The sequence below is a fragment of the Labeo rohita genome, chromosome 19 (assembly GCF_022985175.1).
Source record: "Labeo rohita strain BAU-BD-2019 chromosome 19, IGBB_LRoh.1.0, whole genome shotgun sequence".
NCBI classification, from domain to species: Eukaryota; Metazoa; Chordata; class Actinopteri; order Cypriniformes; family Cyprinidae; genus Labeo; species Labeo rohita.
The window spans coordinates 5,319,188-5,333,779 of NC_066887.1; the positions used below are offsets into that span (position 1 = coordinate 5,319,188).

General features: G+C 34.9%; 1 protein-coding gene across 2 annotated transcripts in view; it reads left to right on the plus strand.

Annotated features, from left to right (window-relative positions):
* Positions 1–11,686, plus strand: part of eepd1 (endonuclease/exonuclease/phosphatase family domain containing 1) — a 44,541-nt gene extending 32,855 nt beyond the window's left edge. Inside the window, exons 3-7 of one of the 2 annotated variants that reach the window (XM_051136297.1) lie at positions 3,449–3,559; positions 6,960–7,088; positions 7,595–7,730; positions 7,893–8,165; positions 10,222–11,686. In XM_051136297.1, the coding sequence (XP_050992254.1) occupies positions 3,449–3,559; positions 6,960–7,088; positions 7,595–7,730; positions 7,893–8,165; positions 10,222–10,418 (846 nt within the window). In that variant the 3' untranslated portion in view covers positions 10,419–11,686. The remainder of the gene's footprint in view (positions 1–3,448; positions 3,560–6,959; positions 7,089–7,594; positions 7,731–7,892; positions 8,166–10,221) is intronic. The other variant, XM_051136298.1, reaches the window with a different exon arrangement.
* The last annotated feature ends 2,906 nt before the right edge of the window (positions 11,687–14,592 follow it).

The window sequence follows — 14,592 nt, forward strand, 5'->3', positions numbered from 1 at the left end:
AATTTATTCCTGTGATCAAAGCTGAATTTTCAGCATCATTACTTCAGTCTTCAGTGTCACATGATCCTTCAGAAATCATTCTAACATGATGATTAATTATCTATGTTGGAAACCATTTTTGCTGCTTAATATTTTATTTATAATACTTTTTTCATGATTCTTTGAATTAAAATTTAAAAAGCTGAGCAGTGTTTATTTAAATAAAAAACGTTTTCAACAATAACCGTTTAAAGTTTGGGGTCAGTAATTTTTTTATTTCTTACTTTCTTTGAAAGAAATTAATATTTTATTCAGCAAGAATGTGTTGAATTGATAAGTGATTTCTATTTTGAATAAATGCTGTTCTTGTTAACTTTTTTTCTTTAAAGAATCACAGGTTCCAAAAACATATATATTAAGCAACACAACTGTTTCTAACATTGATCATTATTATGATTTCTGATGGATCATGTGACAGTAAAGACTGGATTAATGATGCTAAAAAATTCAGCTTTGCATCACAGAAATAAATTATATTTGAAAGTGTATTAAAGCAGAAAACTGTTATTTGAAATTGCCATAATATTTTAGAATATGCCTTTTTTCTGTATTTCTGATCAAGTAAATTGAACTCTGATGTACATAAGAGACTTAAAAAAAAAAAAAAAAAATTAAAAATCATACTCATCCCAAACTGCTTTATGGGCATTCCCTGCGATCTCCTTTGTTGTGATTTACTAGCAGTGACTCTCTGATTGGTGGAATTTAATGTACAGCATCATGAGTAATGTACTGTGGTTATCAAACACAAATTCAACTTCTTATTTAATGAAAATTCAGTAAAAACAGTAATATTGTGTATCTTAAAAAATCAATTGAAAAAAATTAATGGAGTTTTTTTTTTTTTTCTTGATTACTGTACTCGGTACAGTTCTGGTGCTAGGGTGGTACCCTAATGTATGAAAATGCAAAGGTACCTTACCTACCCCTCTCTCTCCTTCGGCTTGCTCCCTTTATCAGGGGTCACCACAGCGGAATGATCCGCACAGCCGGTTTGGCACATGTTGTACACCGGATGCCCTTCCTGACACAACCCAGCCCTGAGAGTGCACTCATGCAATCACAGTGCTGGGACGCACTCACTCATTCACACACATTCATGCACTACTGTCAATTTATTGTCCAGTTCACCTATACTGCACGTCTTTGGATTGTGGAGGAAACCAGAGCACCCGGCTACTGTGCCACCCGTACCTTACCTACCCCTAAACAGTACACATTAGTGCATTAAAAGTACAGTTTAGTTCTTTGAAAGTAAATATTGGTACTTTAAAAGCACATATTTGTACCTTTTCACTTTTGTACTTAGGGTACCGCCCCAGTGACAGAACTGCATCTTTTTTCTGACAGTGTATAATGCCAATTTTACACTGCAAAGGTGGCAAAGCACTTTAGAAGTGGCATTTATGTGTCTTTCCACAGACTGTTAAAGATGCTAAGAGATGGTAGATGAGATGAATCATGAAATAAAATGACTTAAAGGATTAGTCCACTTCTAGAACAACAATTCACAAATAATTTACTCACCCCCTTGTCATCCAAGATGTTCATGTCTTTCTGTCTTCAGTCGTAAAGAAATTATGGTTTTTGAGGAAAGCATTTCAGGATTTTATAATGGACTTCACTGATGCCCTGATTTTGAACTTCCAAAATGTAGTTTAAATGCCGCTTCAAAAGGCTCTAAACGATCCCAGCCGAGGAAGAAGGGTCTTATCTAGCAAAATGATCGGCCATTTTTTCGGAAAATAGAAAATTGTATACTTTTTAAGCACAAAAGTTTGTGTAGCACAGGCTCTGGGATGCGTGTCCACGATGCTACTTACTATTGAATCACGTCGAAAGGTCACGTGGAACGTAGGCGGAACCACAGACCCAGTGTTTACAATAGGGATGCAACAATACAGTTAGTCCACGGTTCAATACGTACCTCGGTTTTTAACCACGGTTTTCGGTTCGGTTCTGATAGCTTGCCACATCAGTGTTTTTTTTTTTTTTTTTTTTTGCATCTAATTAACAACAAAATACTCCTGTAAACCTCTGTACACTGGAAAAAGCGTGGATTATTATATGTCTGCTTAATATTTCTTTTGAGATGCAAAATATGCAAAATAGGATGGGTTTCATTCATACTGGAAGCCAGAGGGCGCCCTCGAGCAGAAAATCCACATATGCGTCAGAGAGATAAAACTGATGATATTCCAGCCAGGAAATCTCTAATATGGATACAGGCATCACTATTGCTGTAACTGAATAAAAACAAGATATAACGTTAAACGTTTTGAATGATGAAATGTAAAGACAATAAACACTCGTCTGCAATAATATATGGTTTATCTGTGTTCTTCAAGCCATCTCGGGTATTTTCATAATGATTAAGTATATTTGTAAGCCATTGCTAATCGACACAGTATAGAATTTATTGTCTGCCTCATTCTATGATAAGAATCCACATCAGATCACAAAAGAAAGTTATTTCAAACACTCAACTGATGCTGTGAAGCAAAAATAAGTTATAATGTTCTCTTTTGTTGGACAAGAAGTTTAGAAAGGCTTATCATTGCATTTCATTAGAAGGGAAGATGCTCTGCGTGTTGCTTTTTCAAATATTAGCAGGGAAGCGTTTCCTCATCCCAGCATGTGAAATCGCGGGCGCACACAGCAAATTTCGAGAGAAATAAAACGAGATTATTTAAATGCAAAACCGCATTTTACAAGCATGTACTGAACTGTGAATGTTGTACCAAACGATTCAATATTATATTGAGTATTGTGACATCCCTAGTTTACAAAGTGAACGCGCAAAGACTAAGGAAGTGCAAGTAAGTCAAACGCTGTTTACAATGATGTCAGACGATTCTGAAGTTGTAGGAGAAAATACGCCAAACTCTACCTTTTTGAGCCGGAGTACACAGACGATGAACTTAGACATGATTCATAGCGTCGTGGACGTGCATCCCAGAGCCTGTGCTACTCAAGCTTTTGTGCTTATAAAGTATACAAATTTTTATTTTTCGATAAAAATGACCAATCGTTTTGCTAGATAAAACTGTTCTTCCTCAGCTGGGATCATTTAGAGCCTTTTAAAGCTGCATTTAAACTACATTTTGGAAGTTCAAAATCGAGGCACCAATGAGGTCCATTATATGGAGAAAAATCCTGAAATGTTTTCCTCAAAAACCATAATTTTTTACGACTGAAGACAGAAAGACATGAACATCTTGGATGACAAGGAGGTGAGTAAATTATCTGTAAATTGCTGTTCTGGAAGTGAACTTCTCCTTTAAATCGAAATTGCTAAATCAGACTGCATTTTATTGACCAATACTGCTTACAGGGGGAGTCCCCATAAGGAAGTGTAACTATCATTTTTCACTCCTAATCAGCTGTGCTTTGTGTTTGTTTGCGTCAGTTTTGTGCCGAGCTGAATCAGCCCACTCTCTGCAGCGTACGCAAGTGGAAGAGTGCCAGAGGCCTGTGGAAATGTGCCGTTTCAGAGAAACCCACCGGAGAGTCCAGTAACGTAAGTAACACACATAGAGATATACACACACATGTGCAAACTTAAGAAATGTTTAACTAGCAAATATCTGCTGCTACAGCACACAGAAAGCTAATAAAAAGTGTATGTTATGCTACACTTGCCCTTTAAGGATGAAGAACATGAATAAAGTCATAACACAGTAGTTAAAGATCTTGACCATGTCTAGAGGTGTCTGTCCAGACAGAAGATGTTCTCTGGATAGCGCTGTTTAACCACACAGGAAACGTGGCAGATAAATGAAAGAGATTTTGCTGGAGAATGCAAAACAGGTCTGCTCTTCGTCACAGAGTGTTACTGTAAATATTATGAATCAAGGTGCTCTGGGATGTATTAGACCGGATGTTTTTTTTTTTTCTTCCTCTAGTTAAGCTATGCATGATACCTGATTACCTCAGTGTGTTTTCAGAGAAAGAAAGTGTCTGTAAGTCTTCTAATAATCCCGGTTCCTGTTTTTTGTTTGCGTAGGCCGAATCCTGCTTCTCATTTCCACCTCAATAAGCGCAATCACCATTCATTTTCAATACAAACTGTTAAACCCACACCTGATGACACTCTCAATAGAGATGTGTTGTGATGCGCGCGAGCGGTGTGTACTTTTCCCCTGATCTCTTATCTGCACTTTCTCTGTGCATATAAATGGGACATCGGACACAAAGGCTGTTCGTCCCACATGTAAAAGCAAAACTGACACATGAGAATCCAGTGGCCTTTAGCTAAACACGCACAGTCACATGAACAATCTACAATTCATACACTCACTATCTATGCAAATTTGCAGGATCCGTGCTGATGGGAAACGCTTCACTTGTACTGTCTGGCAGCCACTGTTTTATAGGGTGTTGGAGCAAAAGTTATTTATTTGTTGTAATTTACTACTATACTGTTTATTAAAGAATTAGTTCACAGTTTCCTGATAATTTACCCAACCAGATGTCATTCAAGATGTTTACATCTTTCTTCAGTAGAAAAGAAAAGGTTTTTGAGGAAAACATTCCATGATTTTTCTCCATATAGTGGACTTCAATGGGGATCAACAGGTTGAAGGTCCAAATTGCAGTTTAAATGCAGCTTCAAAGGGCGCTACACGATCCCCGCTGAGAAATAAGGGTCTTATCTAGCAAAACAATTGATCATTTTCTAAAATAGCTAAAAATGTATATACTTTTTAACCACAAATGCACGTCTTGCACTAGCTAGACCTCGTGGATTATGCTATCAGCATTTACAAAGTGTGCAACGAGCAAAAAAAAGTCAAACACCTTTTACAAAAAAAGGTAAAATAACGATGTCAGATGATTTTGAAGTTGGAGGAGAAAATGAGATGGAGTTTTTCACCCTAACCTAACTTTTTGAACCGAAATGCACAGACAAAGAACTGACCGTGCTTGACCTTTCCAACATGATTACTTAATGCGTCAAGCTAGTGCAAGATAAGCATTTGTGGTTAAAAAAGTATATAAAGTATATAAAGACACCGCAAATGATCTCAGCTGAGATCATGTAGAGCCCTTTGAAGGTGCAATTTAGATCTTCAACCCACTGATCCCCACTGAAAAATCCTGGAGTGTTTTAGTCAAATTCCTTAGCTTTTACATTTTCAGTTCTCGTTTAAATTTTAAACATTTAAATTATAATATACACAATATTACTGTTTTTACTGAATTTTCATTAAATAAATGTAGCCTTGGTGAGCATAAGACACTTTATTTATATTTAAAAATCTTACTAACATTTCAGCATAAATGTAACTGAACTAATTATATTCTTTTATAGTTATTTAGTATTGTTATTAGTATTTAAAATTCACGTTTATTTTTACATTTTCAGTTCTCAATGTTTTTGTGCATTTCCATTTCGCTTTGAAATGATCTTTATTTTAGTTTCATATGCAAAAATTAGAAATGTTGCCTTGGCAATTAATAAATAAAAATATATATTTTTTTTTTTAGTTTTTTTTTTATCTCATATTTATATTTTAGTTTAGTTTACTGTGTTTATTTTAGCTTTATTTTAACTAATTAAAACAAGTTGTAATAGTTTTATACTGTATATAAAGGTAAATTAACAATTAGTCTCCACACACCTGTGTGAAAATGTATCAAAAATGTTTATTACAACATTTCGGTCACATGACCTGAAAATATGCGATGAAGGTCATGCGACCGAAACGCTGTGACAAACTTTTTTGATACGTTTTGCATATTTCTGTAGTGTGCGGGATTTGTTTTTGTTGAATAGTTCTATATATAAAATAATTTTCATGTGTGACTGTGGACCATAAAAGCAGTCATAAGGGCCAATTTATACATCATAAGCTTTTCGTTGATGTATGATTTGTTAGGATATGACAATATTTGCCCGAGGTACAACTATTTGAAAATCTGGAATCTGAGGGTGCAACAAAAATAAACAAATATTGAGAAAATTCAAAATGAAGTTTTGATATATTTATGGTAGGAAACTTACAAAATATCTTCATGGAACATGATCTTTACTTAATATCCTAATGATTTTTGGCATAAAAGAAAATTGATCATTTTGACCCATTTAATGTATTGTTGGCTATTGCTACAAATACACCCATGCTACTTAAGACTGGTTTTGTGGTCCAGGGTCACATATAAAAATAATCGTTTTCATATAAAAATAAGAACACTGTACTTTAATTAAATTCTGAAAATTCTTCTATCATTTTCCTTCAAACCTGTATGATTTTTAGCAGATATTTAGCATAATGTACTTTTCCATACTTGCATTCTCAGAGTTAAGTTAAGGCTTGTTCACACCAAGGATGATAATTATAACAATAAAGATATAGTTTGAAAAATCATTCTAAATTTAAAATTATAGAACACCACAACTGTAACCATAATGGAACAGAGGAACTACACGATTGGAATCACTTTCAAACTGATTTTTTTTTCCAGCCAATCAGAATCCATCCTGCTTTTAAAGAAATAGTTCACCCAAAAAATACAAATTGTGATTAATTACTCACCCTCATGTCGTTCCAAACCCACAAGACCTTCGTTCATCTTCGAAACACAAATTAAGATATTTTTGATGAAATCCAACAGCTTTCTCACCCTGAATAGACAGCAACAGAAATAAATAGCTTGAGCATTTAAATATAGTTATCAATATAATTTTTATAGATATTGTTCTTGGTATGAATGGGCCTTAAGACTTAAAATGCAGTCTGTTCCTCACAAAAAGCTATCATATGATTTCAAAAGGCTTGGAATAAAGTGTAAAAGTTGTCCAAGCTCCCTATATGACACTTTTATGTGCTATTTCTGTAGTATAGTAGGATGTTTGTTGGGTTATATGTTATTTGTCAGATTCTGGTCATCATTGAGGTTGTGTTGTGATCCTGTAGGTTGCTGAGTACTCAGGTTTCCTGTGGGACTGCTCTTCTGGGATTGAAATGAAGGATGCCACTGTCTTGGAGAATTCTGCGACTAATGGGAATGGGAAACATCCTCAGCCGTACCTGGGACATTTTTATGTTAGTAAACCTGCAATACAACTCTTTATCTGTTATCGATGCCAAGCAATTTGTTTCATGATATGACGATAACTCTCAGATGGTTTTATTTGAGCTATTTAAGTTACACATACTCCACTGTTGAAATGTCTGTTATCAGCAAGATTTAAAAAATAAAATTATCAAGAATGCATTAAATTAATCAGAATAGCAAATCAGCATATTAGAATGACTTCTGAAGGATCATGTGACACTGAAAATTCAGCTTTAAACACAGGAATAAATTACATTTTAAAATGTGTTCACATAGAAAACCGTTATTTTAAATTACAATAATATTTCACAATTTTACAGTATTTTTAATCAAATAAATGCAGCCTTGGTGAGCAAAAGCGACTTCTTTTAAAAACATTTAATCGTAATGTAATTAAATATACTGTCTTTCATCTGAGCTAATTGTATAACAGATAACATGATTGTATTTGATAATTCAAAATGATAATTCGCTCATTCCTCTCTATAACCAGATTGGATCGTCTGAGCTCACGCTGGTCAATTTGCACCTGACAGCAGCGTCGTCGCCTCCAGAACAAAAAAGAAAAAGCATGTGTGATGAGCTCAAGGCTCAACGGCTGAGCGCCGGTATCCAGGAAACTCTCAAAGGTCTGTTCCAACTTGACACTTTGTGCATCATCGTTACAGTGCAGAGCTCAGTCTTAACTGTTCTGTATCAGTGAGCTGCATGCTGCTATCAGCTGGAAGTGTGCTCTTTATGGTCTTTATGGTGTGTTTGTCCTGTATATTGACTGATACTGTGTGTTCCAGTGCAGGGACAGAAATTAAATAACACCGGAAATGAAGACAACGCCCCTGAATATTTATGTGTTGGTGTTGCTGATGCAGGTGAGAGAGAGCTGCTGGTGCTGGGACACTTTGGCATGGCTCCCGACAGCCCTGAGATGGAGTGCATGAGGAAAGAAAAACTGTCAGCCCTCCTCGCGCCATTCGTCTTTACGAACATCAGCACCCGTACACCGCAGGGCTCCCGCTGTCTGGACAATATCTGGACCAGTCGCTCCCTCAAAAAGATCTACACAGGTGGGTGGTGTAGGATTTAATACACTGGTCCTGTAGAAACAACTGGAAGGTTGTTTGGAATCTTTAACACTGGTGTGATATTTTTGAAAGAAGTCTTATATGCTCGCCAAGGCTGCATTTATTTGATTAAAAATTCAGTAAAATGTGAAATATTACTACAAAATAGCTGTTTTCTATCTTGACTGGTCTCCCAGGCTGGTTTTAAAGTGTTTAAAATGGTTTTGGCCACTCAGACTAGTCTTAGCTGGCCAAGCTGGGAGACCTTGTAAAAGACCAGCCATGGTTAAACCAGCTATTTTCAGATTAAACCAGGTAAGACTAGACAAGGTTTTAGCTGGTTTTTACTGAATCAAATGGTTTTAGCTGGTTTAAACATGCTAATCATGCTAGAAACATGCTAATCATGGTAGCAACATGCTAATAACATGATAATTGTTAGAAACACATTAGCAACATGCTAGTAACTTAATCATGTTAACAACTGCTATTAACTTGGTAATCATGTTAGTAACATCCTATAACATGCTAATCATGGTAGCAACATGCTAATAACATGTTAATTAGAAACACACTAGCAACATGCTAATAACTTGCTAATCATGTTAGTAACATGCTAATCATGGTAGCAACATGATAATTATGTTAGAAACATGTTAACAACATGCTAGTAACTTGTTAATCATGTTAACAACTGCTAGTAACATGATAATTATGTTAGAAACACACTAGCAACATGCTAGTAACTTGCTAATCATGTTAGTAACATGCTAATCATGCTAGCAATATGCTAATAACATGATAATTGTGTTAGAAACACGTTAGCAACATGCTAGTAACTTAATCATGTTAACAACTGCTATTAACTTGGTAATCATGTTAGTAACATGATATAACATGCTAATCATGCTAACAACATGGTAATAACATGATAATTATGTTAGAAACACGTTAGTAACATGCTACTGTTAATCATGTTAACAACTGCAAGTAACTTGCTATTCATGTTAGTAACATGCCACCAACTTGGTAACTATGTTAGAAACATGTTAGCAACATGCTGGTAACTTGCTAATCATGCTAACAACATGCCACCAACTTGGTAACCATGTTAGAAACATAATAGCATGCTACATGCTAATCATAGGAACAGCCTGCTAGTAACTTGCTAATCATGGTAGCAACATGCTAGTAACATGTTAATCACGTTAGAAACATGCTAGCAACATGCTAACAAATCAGGTTATAAAAATGCTAGTAACTTGTTAATATTAACATGTTAGTAACATGCGAACAACATGCTAATCATACTAGAAACATGTTAACAACAGGCTAGTAACACGTTAATCATGCTAGCAATATTCTAGTAACTTGTTAATCATGCTAACAACATTCTAGTAACAGGCTAATCATGCTAACAATATGCTAGTAACATGCTAATAATGTTAAAAACATGGTAGCAACATGTTAATCAGGCTAACAACAAGCTAGCAACATGCTAATCAGGTTATAAACATGTTATTATCTTGCTAATCCTATTAACATGTTAGTAACATGCTAATCAGTCTATAAACATGCTATTAACTTGCTAATCATGCTAAAACATGCTAACAACATTTTAAATCATGTAAGCAATGTGTTAAATCATGATGGCAACATCAATTGTAATACTTTACAAATGCTTCAATCTTTCAGGCTGGGCTTTCTCAAGACAACTCAAAGTTTGTTCTCAATATAGTTTATTTCTGTGATGCAAAGCTGCATTTTCATGTTAAAATGATTTCTGAAGGATCATGTGACACTGAAGACTGGAGTAATGATGCTGAAAATTCAGCATTGCATCACACGAATAAATTACATTTTAAAATATATTCAAATAGAACACAGTTATTTCAAATAGTAATAATATTTCACAATTTTACAATATATTTGATCAAATAAAAACAGCCATGGTGTACATAAGAGACACCTTTCAAAAACATTTACAAATCTCAATAATTCCAAGCTTTTGGCCAGTGCTGTTTCTTATATCTGCATGTGTTTGTTCTGCCCCCTTCAGGTCATTGCTGGGTAGTGCGGGAGGGCCTGACCAATCCCTGGATTCCTGATAACTGGTCGTGGGGCGGGGTGGCGTCTGAACACTGTCCTATCGTAGCCGAGTTCTTTGTGGACGTCATGCTGAAGGAGCACCTGTGCAATGGCAACGGAGTGGCGGTGGTGGAGAGAGGAGACACCATGTCCAAACACGAGCGATGACCTTTGACCTTTTACTTGTTCACTGTGGAAAAGGTCACACACGTCCGGACTGACACAATGACTGTCTAAATACAAATGAAGAGAGCCAGAAGTGCACCATGATTGCCTTGGTTTTGTCTGTTCAGTGTACAGTAGAGATTCTATAGCAGGAAACAGATGATTTTAATATAGAGCAATACAATGACAGAGATATTTAAACACAGATTTATTACACATGTACATACAATGAAGTGAAATAAACAAATGTGCCAAAACTTTTTAAACAATAAATATTTACAACCTACGTTTTGTTTGATTTTTGAAACTAAGGATGCATTAAGTTGATCAGAAGTGACAGTAAAGACATTTATAATGTTATAAGATTTTCATTTCTAATCAGTGCTGTGGTTTTTAACTTTTTATTCATTAAAAAAAAACCTGAAAAATGTATCATGATTTTCATAAAAACATGAAGCAGCACAATTGTTTTCAACACTGATAATAAGTAGAAATGTTTTCTAAGAAGCAAATATGAAAGCATGACATTAAAAACAAATCTGAGTAATATTTATATTAATATATAATATGTCTGTGAAACCAGGCCTATATGTATTAAACAGAAGGAACTCACAAATATAAAATAAATCATAATAAATCTTGTTTTACAGCAGTGTGTGTGCTTTCTGCCAACAATGTCAAATATTTTATGAGCATTTATATATTTTTTCAGTAGCCATCAGTACCACAAAACCAAATATGATATGTGAAATGTCAATAATGTAAACTGTTCTGACTGTATAGGTGCAATCTCAATGAATTTATGAAGGCAGTGAATGTCAGGTTTGTCAATAACCTAATAATTAGTTATGCTCATATTTTCTCATTTCCACCACACGAATTGTATAACACTGTTAATCATTTTTATGATCAGCCAGCAACACCAGACAAATGGCTTCTGCATCATACACGTCATGCAAAATATAGTTTCCTCTACATCATCAGCTGTCAGTCATCACATTTTCTATCTGACGGTGATAAAAATAGATTGATTTGACAATCACTCTGAACCATCTCTATTCATTTTGAAAGACAGCGGTGAATGCTAGATTTGTCAGTATTATCTACATGACAAAAGCATGTGTTTAATCAGAGCTGGCTTATATTTGCATCTTTTTTTGTGTAACTCCCCTTACGCTCATGTTTTCTGGTCCATCGTGGTTAAAAAGCTCCTCTCTTTGGAAGAGCACTGGAAAAGAAACAAAGCATAATAAATACATAATTTATCTAAAGCTTTTTCTGTGTGTGTGTGTGTCTGTATTAGCGTATCTCATTTTTTTTTTGACCGGTTTATTGCAGTTGCACTTTATAGCTATAAGCATTCATCATCCTCAAGCAAAGGGATTTTTAAAGATTTTTTAGATAAATGCCTGAAATAAGGTCTACGGTGAACACGAGCTGTATAAAATACATCATTAATACCTCACTTGTGTTTTTTTTTAAGGCCTCTACTTGTCTTTACTTATTCTAACTTAAACTTTCAGGAAAATGTTTTAAAATCAAGACTGAAAGAATTGTCAGAAGCTTAATGTAAGTGACTCTGAAGTCATGTGACCACAGTATAGTTCATTATTAGCCTACTTCAAGCTTATTACTTCTGGATATTGTATTTAAGCTTCAAAATCCATAAGTCATGTTTAACAAAACGTAAGAATCATAAACTTCTGTTGGTCACTGGGTTTATTTTCTGCAATAATCCAAAAGCTATAGGGACAACCGGGCTTTTTATTGAGTGAATCAGGCTATGTATGGAAGCTGGTTTCCAGCACAGAATAAAAAATAAAAAAGGTAATTGCGACTTTTCATCTCACAATTGTTGGTTAGAATTGTGAAATATAAAATTGCAGTTCTGAGAACATATCAGTCTTTTTCCACCCTCAAAATTGGATTTTATAACTCATAATTGTTATTGAGTTTATATCTCACAATTCTGACAAAAAAAGTCACAATTGTGAGAAAAAAATCTGAATTGTGTTTTTGTCTTACAATTCTGACTTTATAACTCAGAATTGTGATCATGCAATCATGCAGTTCTGACATAATTTCTCAGAATTGCAAGTTTATATCTCTGTGACTTTATAACTCGTAATTGCAAGTTTATATCTCAATTCTGACAAAAAAAGTGAGAATTATGAGATACAAACTTGCATTTGCGAGAAATAATAGAATTGTGAGTTTTTGTCTTACAAAAACTACGTTTATATCATGCAGTTCTGACATAATTTCTCAGAATTGCAAGTTTATGTGTCTAAATTCTGACTTTATAATTCGCAATTGCGAGTTTATATCTCACAATTTTGAGAAAAAGTCTGAATTGCGAGATACAAACTCGCATTTGCGAGAAATAATAGAATTGTGAGTTCTTGTCTTACAATTCCGACTTTATTGCGAGTTTATATCATGGAGTTCTGACATAACTGCAAGTTTATATCCCTAAATTATGACTTTATAACTCACAATTGTGAATTTATACACTCTTAAAAATAAGGTTCTTTATTGGCATTAATGGTTCCATGAAGAACCTTCAACATCCATGGAACCTTTCAAATGCAGAATAGGTTCTTTATAGTCAAAAAAGGTTCTTTAGATTTTTAAAATGTTCTTCAAACTGTTTTTTTTAAGAACTGTTCACTAAAAGGTTCTTTGGGAAACCAAAAATGGTTCTTCTATGGCATCACTGCAAAAACACCCATTTGGAACCTTTATTTTTAGAAGTGTATCTCACAATTCTGACAAAAAAAGTGGCAATTGTGAGATACAAACTCGCATTTGCAAGAAAAAAAACCCTGAATTTTAAGTTTTTGTTGTGTAATTCTGACTTTATAGCTCGCAATTGTGAGTATGTGTCTCACAACTCTGAAGTCAGAACTGCAAGTTTATATCTCAAAATTACTTTATAGCTTACAATTGCGAGTTCATATTTTACAATTCTGTCAAAAAAGTCAGAATTGTAAGTTTGTGTCACACAATTCTGAGAAAAAAACGCAATAACATTTTTTTACAGTTTTTTAATCAGTGGCGGAAACAGGCTTCCATAGATATGAATTTACTAGCTGGCTTACAAAAATACATCATACATTCCTCTTTTTCCAGTCAATTTGTTTATTTTTGGCCCAAACTAAAAATAGTTTTAAGTGAAACCAGTCAGAGCAGAATCATGTTGTGTGTCTCTGAGCAACACACAGTAATGACGCTCCTGAACGAGTCAATGCTTTGAGTGAATCAGTTGAGTGAATCAGTCAATGACTCACTCATAAAGACTCTCAATTCCATTGCTATGCATCTTAGATGTTCTGGATGGTTGCTAAGGTGCTCTGTATTTTTGCTAGGACATTCCCTTGTGATTGTTAATGTGTTTTGTCATTTTCTAGGTGATTACTAAGGTGCTCTGAGTAGTTACAAAGATCTGTGCTAGAATGTTCTGCTTGGTTGCTAAGCAATTTATGTGTTAAAACATTTAAGCACTACTAAACAGCGGAATGTATTAAAATATTTAAAATACCAAATCATAATCAAATTGACTTCTTGGTACAAAACACACTTTATATACACTTTATTTCTGCCAATGTTGTTGGCTGCTTTATCCCGGTATTCTAGAAAGAGGAACTTATAGGGGTCATCGGATGCCCATTTTCCACAAGTTGATATGATTCTTTAGGGTCTTAATGAAAAGTCTATAATACACTTTGGTTAAAAATTCTCAGTGGTTGTGTGAAACAACACCCGTTTTACCTTGTCAAAATCAGCTCTGCAAAAATCATCTCATTCTGGTCGAGGCTTCTTTAAATGCAAATGAGCTCTGCTCGCCCCGCCCCTCTCTTCTCTGTGGAGTGACGAGCCTGTTTACTTTAGCTGCATTTAGCCGTGTTTAGCCACTAAACTTGCTAACTAGCACATTATTAGGAAAGGTGATCGCAAAGATTCATAAAAATAACCCTTATACTCACTTCTGAAAGTGAGTCTAACTTACATCCCTGCTCCGGCATCGAAACGAAGAGGTCGGACTGTTACAGCTGATCTGAGGTAAAACGCTCATGTCAATCAACTATCGTGGGAGCGGCCTCTGTTGGTGTGACGTCACACCGACAGGCATCTGAGAACGGCTCCATTTGAAAAAGGAAATATTATTTTTACAGAT